This window comes from Rhododendron vialii, chromosome 6a, assembly GCF_030253575.1.
Source record: "Rhododendron vialii isolate Sample 1 chromosome 6a, ASM3025357v1".
Taxonomy (NCBI): Eukaryota; Viridiplantae; Streptophyta; class Magnoliopsida; order Ericales; family Ericaceae; genus Rhododendron; species Rhododendron vialii.
The window spans coordinates 39,624,638-39,637,337 of record NC_080562.1 but is presented as its reverse complement, the minus strand read 5'-3'; the positions used below and the strand labels follow the sequence as shown (position 1 = coordinate 39,637,337).

At 39.3% G+C, this 12,700-nt stretch overlaps 2 protein-coding genes across 3 annotated transcripts; one reads left to right on the top strand and one right to left on the bottom strand.

The window, feature by feature from the left end:
- The first annotated feature begins 1,766 nt into the window (after positions 1-1,766).
- LOC131330750 (G-type lectin S-receptor-like serine/threonine-protein kinase At4g27290) lies at positions 1,767-8,307 on the top strand. Its single transcript, XM_058364442.1, has 6 exons — positions 1,767-3,141; positions 5,009-5,166; positions 5,945-6,155; positions 6,434-6,671; positions 6,754-6,904; positions 7,348-8,307. Exons 1-6 carry the CDS (start codon positions 1,857-1,859, stop codon positions 7,657-7,659), a joined length of 2,355 nt encoding a protein of 784 aa, XP_058220425.1. The 5' UTR covers positions 1,767-1,856; the 3' UTR covers positions 7,660-8,307.
- Positions 8,308-9,035: 728 nt separating this feature from the next.
- LOC131330748 (G-type lectin S-receptor-like serine/threonine-protein kinase At4g27290) lies at positions 9,036-12,485 on the bottom strand. Of its 2 annotated transcripts, none has more exons than XM_058364440.1 (7): positions 11,153-12,485; positions 10,944-11,057; positions 10,564-10,688; positions 10,273-10,483; positions 9,914-10,151; positions 9,663-9,813; positions 9,036-9,576 (listed from the first exon to the last, which is right to left on the bottom strand). In XM_058364440.1, exons 1-7 carry the CDS (start codon positions 12,420-12,422, stop codon positions 9,271-9,273), a joined length of 2,415 nt encoding a protein of 804 aa, XP_058220423.1. In that variant the 5' UTR covers positions 12,423-12,485; the 3' UTR covers positions 9,036-9,270. The 2 variants fall into 2 exon arrangements, with proteins under 2 accessions (XP_058220423.1, XP_058220422.1); XM_058364439.1 differs by having other exon boundaries at positions 9,038-9,576; positions 10,944-11,063; positions 11,153-12,483.
- Positions 12,486-12,700: the final 215 nt, after the last annotated feature.

Sequence of the window (12,700 nt, the reverse complement as noted above, 5' to 3'; positions counted from 1 at the left end):
CCCCACACACACAAAGTTCTCTCAAACTTCTAATCTCAGAAGTTTTTTCCAAATAAAAACCCTACTCCGCTAAAATATCCCCTAATCGAGTAACTTATAAAACTACCCACTAACGTAATATCCCTAATTTGTAGCTGACTAGTTAATTTACGTATTTGTAATTAATATTTACACTTATGCCCTCAAACTTTAATAATGCACATAGTAATTATGTTACGCAGAAAAGAAAATTACTAATTAGGACCCACACCATAAAATTCTCAATTAATAAATGGCAATATAATTAAATAAAAATGCTAGGGCGTAATCGGGGCGGTTCCAGAGAAAACTAATTAGGCACCTAAAAAAATACCTCACAGTTTCCGATCAAATTTTAATGATCCGAGCCGCTCAATATAATCAAAACATGATCTTAAGGGTACCCGCGTGAAATCAGAAAAAAAAAAAAAAAGACCGGAAAGAGCTTGATTTGAGCAGTTTTTAGCTTAGATTTGATGAACGGTTCAATTAAAAACTATTCAAAACAAGCACTTTCCTGTTTTTTTTTTGCTAATTTCTCGCGGGCACCATTAAAATCACATTCTGCACACATTGAACGGTTCGAATCATAAAAATTTGATCGGAGACTAAGAGATTGAGATTTGAGATATTTTTTTAGGTATTTAATTGGTTGTCCGCAATCTCTTATTACTGTACACATTATATGCCATTGGCCCATAGCTTGTGAGTACTGCTATCCATACCGACGGTCCCCATACCGAAACTGTACCGACGGCCGCGCCAGGCTAGCCCCGGATGGCCGATTCGAGCCGTCCAAAAAATCTAATAAAAAAAAATGAGAGGCCCTCGTGGAAATCAACGGCATCTGATGTGTGTAGGATGCTTGACAAACACCCTATTTTTCGGGAGTCAGCGGCGCGACTGTTGATACAGTTTCGGTATGGGACCGTCGGTCCTATAGCTTTATTGATAGCTTGTGGTCCTGTTGAATCATGAATGGGATTGATTTGAGTGGTTGTATCCTTCTAAGTAACATGGAGGAGAAGAAAAATCTGTCTATTTTCTCAAGATTGGAATTTTCTCCGAGGGAAGGAAATAGACCGGGTACCAGGCCTGGGTGGGCAGTCGCTTTCGGTAATCAAAGCAATGGCAGTGTCACTACTGTCGAGAGCTGCTAATGGTACAGCAGTGGAGGTACAGATGATTTTTGCACCCGTTTCGGATTCCGCAAAAATGATCGGAGCCGCTCGGTTTTTTCAAAATAGTTAAATTCTGAAGCAAAGTTGGATGATTCGTAAACGCCTTTACTGATATCGGATTGAGATGATTTCCATAAACAATATGTTTTGAACAAAATGAGTGGCTCCGATCATCTTTGCAGGACTCGAGACGGACGTAAAAACCATCTTTACATAGCTGTTGTACAGCATTTTTCTGTACCTCAATCTTTACTGCTGTCACCTACCCAACTGCCACGCTATGAAGCAAAATTGTGCATGACCTTGACCACCTCATTGGGTTTAATGATATCCCCCGAAGATTCATTCATTGTTTTAGGCAGAGTACGTATGTGATTTTGCCAGTCAGAGCCATGATTAAGTCACTAAGATCGATGGGCAGTAGGGTGGATTAATATTCATATTTAGCATGATCATTGATCGATCACCGTACGTAGTACTCAGAGAATTCCAAGTCTACTCCACCGAGTCACAGACGTTTATACTACTCCAATATCTAAGCTAACATTCAAAAGAGGTATTGGTTCGCACACACGGAGGTCTTGAGTTTTGTTATTGTCATACTTATAAATAGGAAGTAACCAGAAACCACGTACGTATACCCAACAACTAGAAAGCATGAGGACATCATCTAATGAAGGCTTCACCATACTTCTTTTCTTATCCTCTTTATTTTCCGTCTCATTAGTCTCTGAAGCTGCAGACACCGTAACGACTGTTCAATTCATCACAGAAAATGAGACCATTGTTTCAGCTGGTGGAGGCTTTGAACTGGGATTTTTCAGTCCCGGTAGTTCCAAGAATCGATACTTGGGGATATGGTACAAAAAAATAACTACTAGGACCGTGGTATGGCTTGCTAACAGGGAAACTCCAATCACCGATGCATCAGGTGTGTTAAAGGTCGTCGACCCTGGAATTCTTGTCCTCTTCAACGGATCTGGCAACATCGTATGGTCTTCCAATACGTCAAGGTCTGTACACAACCCAGTTGCGCAACTTTTGGAGTCTGGAAATTTTGTTTTGCGAAATGCAAATGATGACAACCCAGAGAATTTCCTTTGGCAGAGTTTTGATTATCCAGGTGACACGCTGTTACCAGGTATGAAGGTGGGAAAGAACTTCTTAGTTGGGCTAGATCGCCACTTGTCATCGTGGAAGAGTGATGATGATCCGGCTCAAGGTGATTATACATTCGGGATGAATACTCATGGATATCCCCAATTGATTACAGACAATGTTACTACTGTGATTTACCGGACTGGGCCATGGAATGGTCTTTCATTTAGTGGGACGCAGAACTTAAAACACAACACCATTTACGAATTCAATTTTGTATTTAACAGAGAAGAAGTGTATTATGGTTACGAGCTTCTCGACCGCTCAGTTGTTTCAAGGGTAGTGTTGCGCCAGAATGGTATTCTGAACCGCTGGACATGGGTTGATCGGACACAAGGCTGGATCCTTTACAATACTTCACCAGCTGATACCTGTGACAATTATGGATCGTGTGGTGCTTATGGTAGCTGTGACATTGGCAACTCCCCTATGTGCGGGTGTTTGGACAAATTTGTGCCTAGGTACCCAAAGGATTGGGATATGGGAGATTGGTCAAATGGGTGCATGCGGAGGACACCTTTGGCTTGTCACAAGGGAGAGGGATTCCTGAAGTATTCCCGCGTCAAACTTCCAGACACGCAGAAATCATGGTTCAATGAGACCATGACCCTTGAGGAATGTGGGAAAATGTGCTCGGAGAACTGCTCTTGTATGGCATATGCAAATCTTGACATACGGGGTAGAGGAACTGGCTGCTTGCTTTGGTTTGGGGATCTAATTGATATAAGAGAGTTCCGTACAGGTGGGCAAGATATCTATGTGAGGATGGCGACCTCTGAGTTAGGTATGTATGACTTTGTCTCCAAACTTGTAGATGAGTAGCTCCCTACCATGTGGTAAGCATATTTTTTTGTTTACTCTTGATTGCCAATTAAGGTTGTAGAAAAGAAAATCAGGCAGGGTACTCTTCTCAATTTTCTTGTCTAGGACTTCACAGGGATACACGGAACTAACAAATGGTTAGTATCGAGCAGTGCAAATGAGGCAAGACTTGATTTTGCCATGGTTTACGTACAAATACTGGATTTGTGTTATGTAAGGAGCAAAGTTGGTGTATATAGGGCCAATGAAAATTATCCATGGAAATAATGTCATCATATATAGAAACAACTTACTGCTTATTTTACCCTTTCTTATTATTTTATCTGCTTCAAGAGTACGTCAATGATTTCACTCACAGTACAAATATAATGATTTCATGAATATTACTCGTATATGTGATGTATAAAACGCTCAACAATTTACAGGTCATAACATGAACATGTAAGTTCCATAAATAGTTCAGTCACCGACAAGGATTGTGAGACATAACGGTTTTTTCAAGTAGTACGTAGGAGTGGGATGTGGAAACTAACAAAGGGAGAGTGTTACAATTCCATTTTCATGTTTAGATTGCAAATGGAGAAGTCAAAACTGTGCAGCTGAACAACTGTTCTAATGTATTTGAACATTTGATTGTATAGATGCAGTCCCGGGCAGGGACAGAGCCAGAAATTTCACTATACGGGGACGACCATGTATGCGAGAAAAAAAAAAAAAGAGAAACGTGCATAACAACGTGAATACATTAAAACTCAAAGATGTACAAAATAGTAACACTCCATACTTAATTATGCTTTTTATAAATTAACATATTGCAAAAGCATTAACAACTTACCTCAACCTATCTAGTAAAATCAGGCATCTTCAATTGCACTCGACGCTCTTTCATGTCGTTAAAAACATCGATGATAGAATCAGTATCAAACGTTTTCGCAATATCCTTTCCTATGTAAGTGATTTAGAAACTTGCTCAAAGTTTATCCCCCATCGTGTTGGCGGAGTCTAGTATTTACACATTTCATAGTTACAACTTAGATTTCACCGAGATTACTTAGGGTTCCGAAAATCTCTTCTCCTAAGTTCTTATTTTCTCGAAACTGCCTTCAAAGTCTTGACGATGTGGGATTTTTGTGCCGAGAGAGAGGGGGGGGGGGGGGGGGGTTTGGTGTGCCATGGAGATTTTTTAGGCAGAGAGAAGAGAACGTGTAAAATCCTCTTAACGATTTAGGATTTTTGTGGGTAAAAACTGGGAGTTAAATAATTGAGTACTCAGTTAACCCTCAAATTTTATGTTTTGTTATATTTAATCCGTAACGTTTAGAAATTAACATTGGTATCTTGTATTTCAAAGGTTACTAACTACTTACTATCATTTGATTTTTTTTCCCCCAAAACACTAGAAGGGGGCGAGCCTCTATACTTTCAGAGGAAATTTTTATTTTACATATAATAAGTAGAGTTTTTTTCTTCTTGCAGGGGCGACTGCCCCTACTGGCCTCTCCCTAGCTCCATTCCCGGGAGTCCCCCGAGTTGGCTCCAATGGGAAGAGAAGGGACAGAATTATTATCAGCTTGGCATTAACAATAGGAATGCTCCTGCTATGTCCGAGCCTGACCTTCTTTGTTTGGAAAAAGAAGCAGAGACAGCTTAAGAAAAAAGGTAATTCCACTTGTTATCTATAAAGGTAATCCAAATGAGTATGGAATCATCTTGTGATTGTCATTTTGTGAAAGAAACGTGTGTTTTTATACATATTTCTCCAATACACTGGTTGTGTGAAGAAGTTCCTTTGTTTTTTTCTCGTATCCATTCTTTTCTTTTCTTTTCAGTATTATTGGCAATCATCTCCGGGCATAATAACACAGATGAAAGCCAGAAGGAAGATTTGCAGTTGCCATTGTTGGAGTTGACTACAATTGAGAAAGCTACTGATAACTTCTCAATAAACAATAAGCTGGGACAGGGCGGATTTGGCCCTGTTTACAAGGTAATAATCATGTAGATCAACTGATTGTAGCCAAGAGGTAGGCACCATATACTCCTGTGCATTTGATAGGCATTCAAACCTTACTAACTGCATCTAACAATGTTGACTTTCGCCAAGCAAAAAGAAAAACAAAAAGATCAACTGTTCTCCGGTTCCTTCTTATCGATACATGTGAAGCCCAGGTAGTTTGGATGTCAAAATAGTTTTGTTCAATCTATCAGCACTCAGAAAGACATTAAGCCATGGAGTTTTTGTCGGAAAAATGCCAAATGGGAATTCGCATCAAAATTCTGGAGGCAAAATTTTCTATTTAGTTTTTCAAAGCAGTTTGGACTGTTTAAATCCTCTGAGCAAGATTTTGGATGCATTGGTTTGTAGAAGCTGAGAATCGCCTCAAAATCTGATTTTCTAGAAGGTGGGTCAGGGCCCAGGGTGGCTTTTGGAAACAGATTATGAATTCTAAAAGTTAATTACCTGCATTTGCAACAAACACTACTTTAATTTTGCTGCAGCTTAATTCATAATTCTATAGCTGCAGAAACAAGTTTATAGGAAGCATTTGGTGTGGTGTTTCTTTTATCATATGAAACTTCCTACATATTCGGAGGTTTCCCTTTTGTATGCCGAACTGTATGTATTTTACATGATCCTCTTGTTGAACCAATGCCAAACGAGGAACATAGGAAGCTACTAAAAGGTAGGCCAATGGGAAGGGAAGGAAAAGAAAGTACTACTTTTAAGTTTATGATATCCTACTTATCAAAATTGCCATCTTCAGGGTATGCTGGAAGACGGACAAGAAATAGCTGTAAAGCGGCTGTCTAGAACTTCTAGACAAGGAATTGATGAGTTCAAGAATGAAGTCATCTGTATTGCCAAACTTCAGCATCGAAATCTTGTAAAGCTTCTAGGGTGCTGCACTCAAGGAGAAGAAAGGATGTTAATCTACGAATTCATGCCTAACAAAAGCCTGGACTCCTTTATTTTTGGTTTGGCTCTCTCATAACTTTAGCAAGTATATTTTGCAACTAATCTACTCTCTGTCCAAGGTCAAGTGGGCCGAACATGTATGCAGAGAAATGGATAACTCTATTATTCTCTTTCCATTTGAAAGCATGAATTATTGAAGAACATGTAGTTCTCTTGCGACATAAGCAGTTGCATGACTTGTTCTTCCAAAGAAAATGTTATTTTTTGCTATGGGATTTGTTCCTATTAAATTTAGTCAGCAAGACTAACAACATTTATGGGATGAAAATTTTGGCAAACGAAAGCAGGCAAACATTTCTGGATTGGCCAAAGCGTTATAAAATTATCAATGGGATTGCTCGTGGGCTTCTCTATCTTCATCAAGATTCCAGACTCAGAATCATTCATAGAGATCTCAAAGCAAGCAATATTTTGCTAGATATTGAAATGAACCCAAAAATATCAGACTTTGGCATGGCTAGAATTTTTGGAGGAAATGAGATAGAAGGAAATACAGCGAGAGTTGTTGGAACATAGTAAGAACCTCTTAACATGTTCTATACAGTTACTTGCTTGTATTAATTAACACTTGGTTTCCTTATTCATTATTTGCTGCAGTGGTTACATGTCTCCAGAATACGCGGTAGATGGGTTTTTCTCTGTAAAGTCAGATGTTTTCAGTTTTGGTGTTCTTATGTTGGAGATAGTGAGTGGGAAGAGAAACAGAGGTTTCTTCCATCCAGATCACTATCTCAACCTCCTTGGACATGTGAGTTTGTACTATATCATTTGTAAATAACCTCTTGAAACATCCCCAGTACTTTTTGCCATTTTTGGCAATGCCACTGGCAAAATTTGGCTCGGATTGCCAAAATTTGGCTTGTTATAATTTCATTAAACCATCTTTTTGGAATTGTCGCTCCACTGGTTCAAAGCTTTTATGGAAAAAAGTACTCATTTTCACTGTTGAAAATCATTGGAGATCAAAAGTCCTGATGGAGACGTAGCATTTTTTGCAAATGCCAAAGTTGGCACTTGGCACAACAAATGGCATTGCCAGAATTTGGCAAGAAGTTTACCCCGGAAGTGGAGTTCCTGTTATGGTGAGCTATAGCCAAATTTTGGCCTTAGCAAGAAAATGTCTCACCCCTAGAGCTGCTCTTTTCATGTGGTAAAAATCTTGTATTGATGATATTGATTATAATTGTTCAGGCATGGACACTACATAAAGAAGATAGGTCAATTGAACTGATAGATCCGACTTCAAAGGAATCATGCTGTCCACCAGAGGTGTTGCGATCCATCCATGTTGGTCTATTATGCGTGCAACAATACCCTGAAGACAGGCCAAGTATGTCGTCTGTGGTTCTGATGTTAGGAAGTGAAGGTTCGTTGCCATGGCCCAAACAGCCTGGATTTTTCACCGAAAGGAATCTTTTTGAAGCCGATACTTCATCTAGCAAGAATGCACCAAGTTCAACTTCAACCAATGATCTGACCATCACCGTACTGGAGCCTCGATAATGTAACTATGTGAAACATTTTTGGCAGTTTGCGTTTCTTCAAACGTAAACCATTTTTGCAGTGTTGTGATTCTTGTGAAGCAGGATCAGTATAGGGAATGTTGAGGAAAGTGGAATTTGTATACCTGTACTTGTGAAGGAGAGGGAGACAGAAATGTCAAGGGGTTGCGCGATGCTTGATGAGCTGTTGCCGTTTTGGTCACAAAGAGGTAGAAAGTAGTTAGAGAGAGGGAGAAAGAGTGCATATGAGCATTTAGTGTCATATTATGGAAATTGTTTGGCAGTTTGGAAAGTATAGGCTATGGGGGAAGACTACACGGGTACACTTGATCGAAGTCAGCTCTGTTCCACGTATGGGAGTCCAGCCCAAGAAGGATCTTTCAATAACATTACAGACATTGCGCCCTATGGGTTGTGGGCTTCCAAGGGAGAATACCTCAAGCTTCTGTCATTCATGTAGAACTATGAATTGATGTTCCTCACTGTTGCTTCCTTGTATCCGGATCAAATAAATCCTTGAACTGTCAACAAGATCTTTGTGCCAATGGGTGTGTCCATTGTTGGACTATATATATCTCTACAACCTTGTGTTCAGAAGTCTAGAGAACCTTTACAGTTTCAGTCAAAAGTCATTTAATCAATTTGTTAATTTTCTTGGTTTTGATTAGTTTCATGTTTTTTGAAGGACGTCAATTATAGTAACATGTTTTGCCTAGTCTACTATGCGTGCAACAACATCCAGAGGATATGCCAAGTATGTCATTTGTGGTTCTGATGTTGGGTGGTGAGGGTGCATTGCCTCAGTCTAAACAACCTGGTTTTTTGCACTGAAAGACTTGAAGCTGGTAATCATGGGGTCGGGTATCACCAAGTCCAGTCAATGAAGTCACCATTATGCAGTTAGAAGGTCGATAGAGAACATGACTTGGTCGATCGATATCTTTGGATATTTCTAGAACCGTTGAAAAATGAGGCCTACTTTTGCTGTCTCAGGCCATCCGTTTTTGTACTGGTGTTGTATATTAAAAATGATCGGTACCCAATTTTGCCTCATGATTTTGTAGAATAGCTTTCCTTTTTGGTTGGGATTGGACCAACATAAACGGGTCATCGAGTTTCAGCCTCACGTAATTCAACATATCATGTGCTGATAATCTCAATTCAACCCTTCTTCAGAATTTCCTTTTTGTGTTGCATCAACTACAGCTAATGTGAGAAACAAACAGAAAAATCTGAACTTTGATCTTTGAAAAAATCAAGAACCTTTTCCTAGAAGCAAAATGCTGCCCTAAAAAATACTCCCTCATTGAATCCCAATGGGGACCCATAAATATATCCCTATATCATTTTGTCAATTCTGACATTTAGGAGTCTATAATACACATGTCAGTCTTTAATTTCCTTGAACTAGCAATTTACAATATATCCGCTTCTTGAAAATTATGCACCTTTTCTCTAGCTTCCAACATTCAGGAGAATACAAAAAAAAAAAAAACACAAAAAACAAAATCTATACTTGTATATCAACATAAAACACTCTTTGCATATATCACAGCCTTTGAATTCCTTGAGCATGGGTTTTACAATCAACTCCTCTATGGTGATGTATCTTTTATCTGGCTTCTGGCAGTGTTATTGTTATGTCATTTTGAGTGTAATATGTCCCTTCGGTTGAGGTATCTAAATCGGCGGAGCTTCTTTCTACAAAGAAACCAGGCTGCTTAGGTTGAGGCAATGTCACCCCTTCATTCCCCAACATGAAAACTACAGCCGGCATTGCTGGCCTGTCTTCTGGGAGTTTCTGAACACATAGTAGGCCTACTTGAATACATCTCAGTACTTGAAATTGAACATACGAATCCTCTAAACATGAATCCATCAACTCCAGTGCCTTGTCTTCCTTCCACAATAACCATGCCTGCATCAATTGCAATCCAATACTTATTTATTTAGAGCTATAGAAAGAAAAGAAAAAGAATTGTAGCTTACAATGGAGATACCCACATGTCCCAAAAGAGTGTGATGGTGATCTGAATGATGAAATTTCCTGTTCTTTTGGCCACTCACTATCTCCAACAAAAGCACACCCAAACTGAAGACATCCGACTTCACCGAAAATTTGCCATCAATGGCATACTCTGGAGACATATAACCACTGCAGATATGTGTTGCTAAATGTAAGCAACTAAACACGATGACTTGCTCCCAAAATAACCACAAGTAGGAATAAAGTCCTGGAAATCTGTGAAACTTACTATGTCCCAATTACTCGCTTTGTTTTTGCTTCTACTTGATCTCCACTGAAAATTCTTGCTATGCCGAAGTCTGAGATTTTGGGGTTCAACTCACAATCTAGTAGAATATTGCTGGTTTTGAGATCCCTGTGAATAATTCTTAATCTGGAATCCTGGTGAAGGTAGAGAATACCCCTTGCAATACCCATAGTTATCTCAAATCGCTTCGGCCATTGGAGTAGTTTTCTTTTATTATGATCTGCAAAATTTTGCATCCAAGGTGAGTAATCTGCCAGTTTCATTTTCACTCAAAACCAAACGACTCCGAGAAACAGGCATTTAAGTTATTTCAACGAGGTTAAGGGATAAGAGTGTTGTACCAAAAATAAAGTCGTCCAAACTTTTGTTGGGCATATACTCGTAGATTAGCATCCTCTCTTCTCCTTCAATGCAACAGCCCAAAAGCCTAACAAGGTTCCGGTGTTGGAGCTTGGAAATCAATAAAACTTCGTTCTTGAACTCTTGAAGACCTTGTCCAGAACTCTTTGAAAGCCTTTTCACTGCAATTTCTTGTCCAATCGACAGCTTACCCTAGAAATTGTGATACACTCGTGTTACAAGTATATAACTCACTGTTTTCTTAACTGTAGAACTGAAATTATGTACCTTACCTTGTAAACATGACCAAATCCACCCTCTCCGATCTTATGATTATTGGAGAAGTTATTAGTGGCAGTCGAAATAGTAATCAGATCAAACAGTGGTAATTCTATGTCTTCTTTTTCTGGTTCCAGACCTGTGGAATGAAAAACTAATTCATTATTAACAAATTCAACTGCATAGCCTTTGGTGATCCGACTACTTCCAGCATATAGTAGGAACGAACAAAGGAACACATAGGCGGCTATCTCCATTTTCATGGTTTAGGAGATTAGCCAGAAATACCATTTGAAACAAACACAGGAAAATCCTGACAGCACTCACAAATAGACAAGAATATTGGTCAATGGTAGTCTTTAAGGATTTTCAAAGGTTGATCAGATATGCTTACTTATTTTCTTTCCCCTCTTCCAAAATATCCACCAGCATAACAAGCTCAGGAAAAGCATCCCACAAACTGCTGATACAACTACTATGATCACAAGTACATTCTTTTGATTGAGATCTGGACCTATTACATAGAAGCAATTAAGCAAATACATATTTCAGGAAAATTTGAGAAAAATTGGGTAAAAAGTTTAGGGTACAACTTGCACGTACCTAGTTCTGATGCTGGCATCCTTACATAAATACTATCCTGCTGAACATTTTCTTGAGCAAGCTTGCGAATATCAAGCAGAACATCAAACCACATCAAACACCCACTGCCACTTCCACTTGAATCTAAAGTAGCGTAAGCCGTACAAGAACAATTCTTCAAACACTCTGCCCTGCATTCTTTAGTTTTCATGCTCGTGTCCACCCTAAATTCTAATAGGTCCGGTAATTTCACGTTTTTCACCTTAATAAATCCTTCTCCCTTTTGGCAATCAAGTGGAATTCTTCTCACACATCCACTAGACCAGTCAAAAATCCCCCATTCATTCTGCGATTGTGGTACAAATCCTTGCAAGCACTCACAGATTGGTGCTTTGTTAATTTTACAAATGCCATTTACACCACAATGTCCATAATTATCACACAAGTCATTCTGAAGTGTGAACATGAGAGCCCATTTAGAGCTCCCTTTATTTAACACAAACCGCTGGAGCAAGCCCGTATTGTTTACCATAAACCTTGTAAGGACTCCCTTAGCCTCATAAATATAATAAACCTCATCTGGTTCATTCAAAAAACTCGGTATAGAAACCGCGGTTGATTTAATACCCGAACCAGAAAATTGAACTCCATTCCAAGGCCCACTTCGGTACTTCTTCTCGGATCCTCTCCGAAGAGAAAACTGAGGCAGCCCTCCAATATCAAGTCTATAAGTGAAGTCTCCAGGAGAAGGGTCACTGGCATCTTTCCATGAAGTCAAATACCGATCTAACCCCGAGTTTGAGTCCCAACCAAACTTCATTCCGGCTAAAAGTGTATCAGACGGGTAATCAAAGCTTTGCCATGTATAGTTCTCTGTACCCGTATCACTCTTGTCTGTAAGGACAAGGTTCCCAGAATCCAACAGCCGTGCAACTGAATTTTGCACACTTCTTGAAGAATTTGATGACCAGATGATACTGTTTGATCCATTGAGAAGGACAAGATTTCCGCGGCTATTGATAATTAAAGTTCCATTTGAATCTTGTATTGGTTTTTCTCTGTTTGCTACCCAAACCACAATTTCTGGATAACTCTTGTACCATATGCCTAAAAACCAGCTTTTGGAACCGTTCGGCGAAAAGAAGCCTAGGACAAAGGTTTGGCCTGAGGAAACCAACGTCCCACCGGAGATAAGGGATTGATTTGGACTTAAGGTATCAACTGCAGAGGAGGATTCAAGGAGTGAGAATGAGATTAGAGAGCAAAATAAGATGAAAGGAATGGTCTCCATGGGAAATTCTCAGAAAGAGCAATAGTCTGCTGCATTATTTAGGGAAGGCTGTTACAAACTTTGACAATTCCAATGTGTTGAAAGTTTGCTACAATAGTCTTTGATGCGTCAACTTTTCCCGCTTAGAAGTCAAAATATTGACTTGCCCTTCGTCAAGAGTTGAGTGGGAGATCTTTCTACAGGTTTGATTGACTGAGCAGTTATTCTTTGAAATAAGCAGTTATTCCATGAAGTCAAATACCGATCTAACCCCGAGTTTAAGTCCCAACCAAACTTCA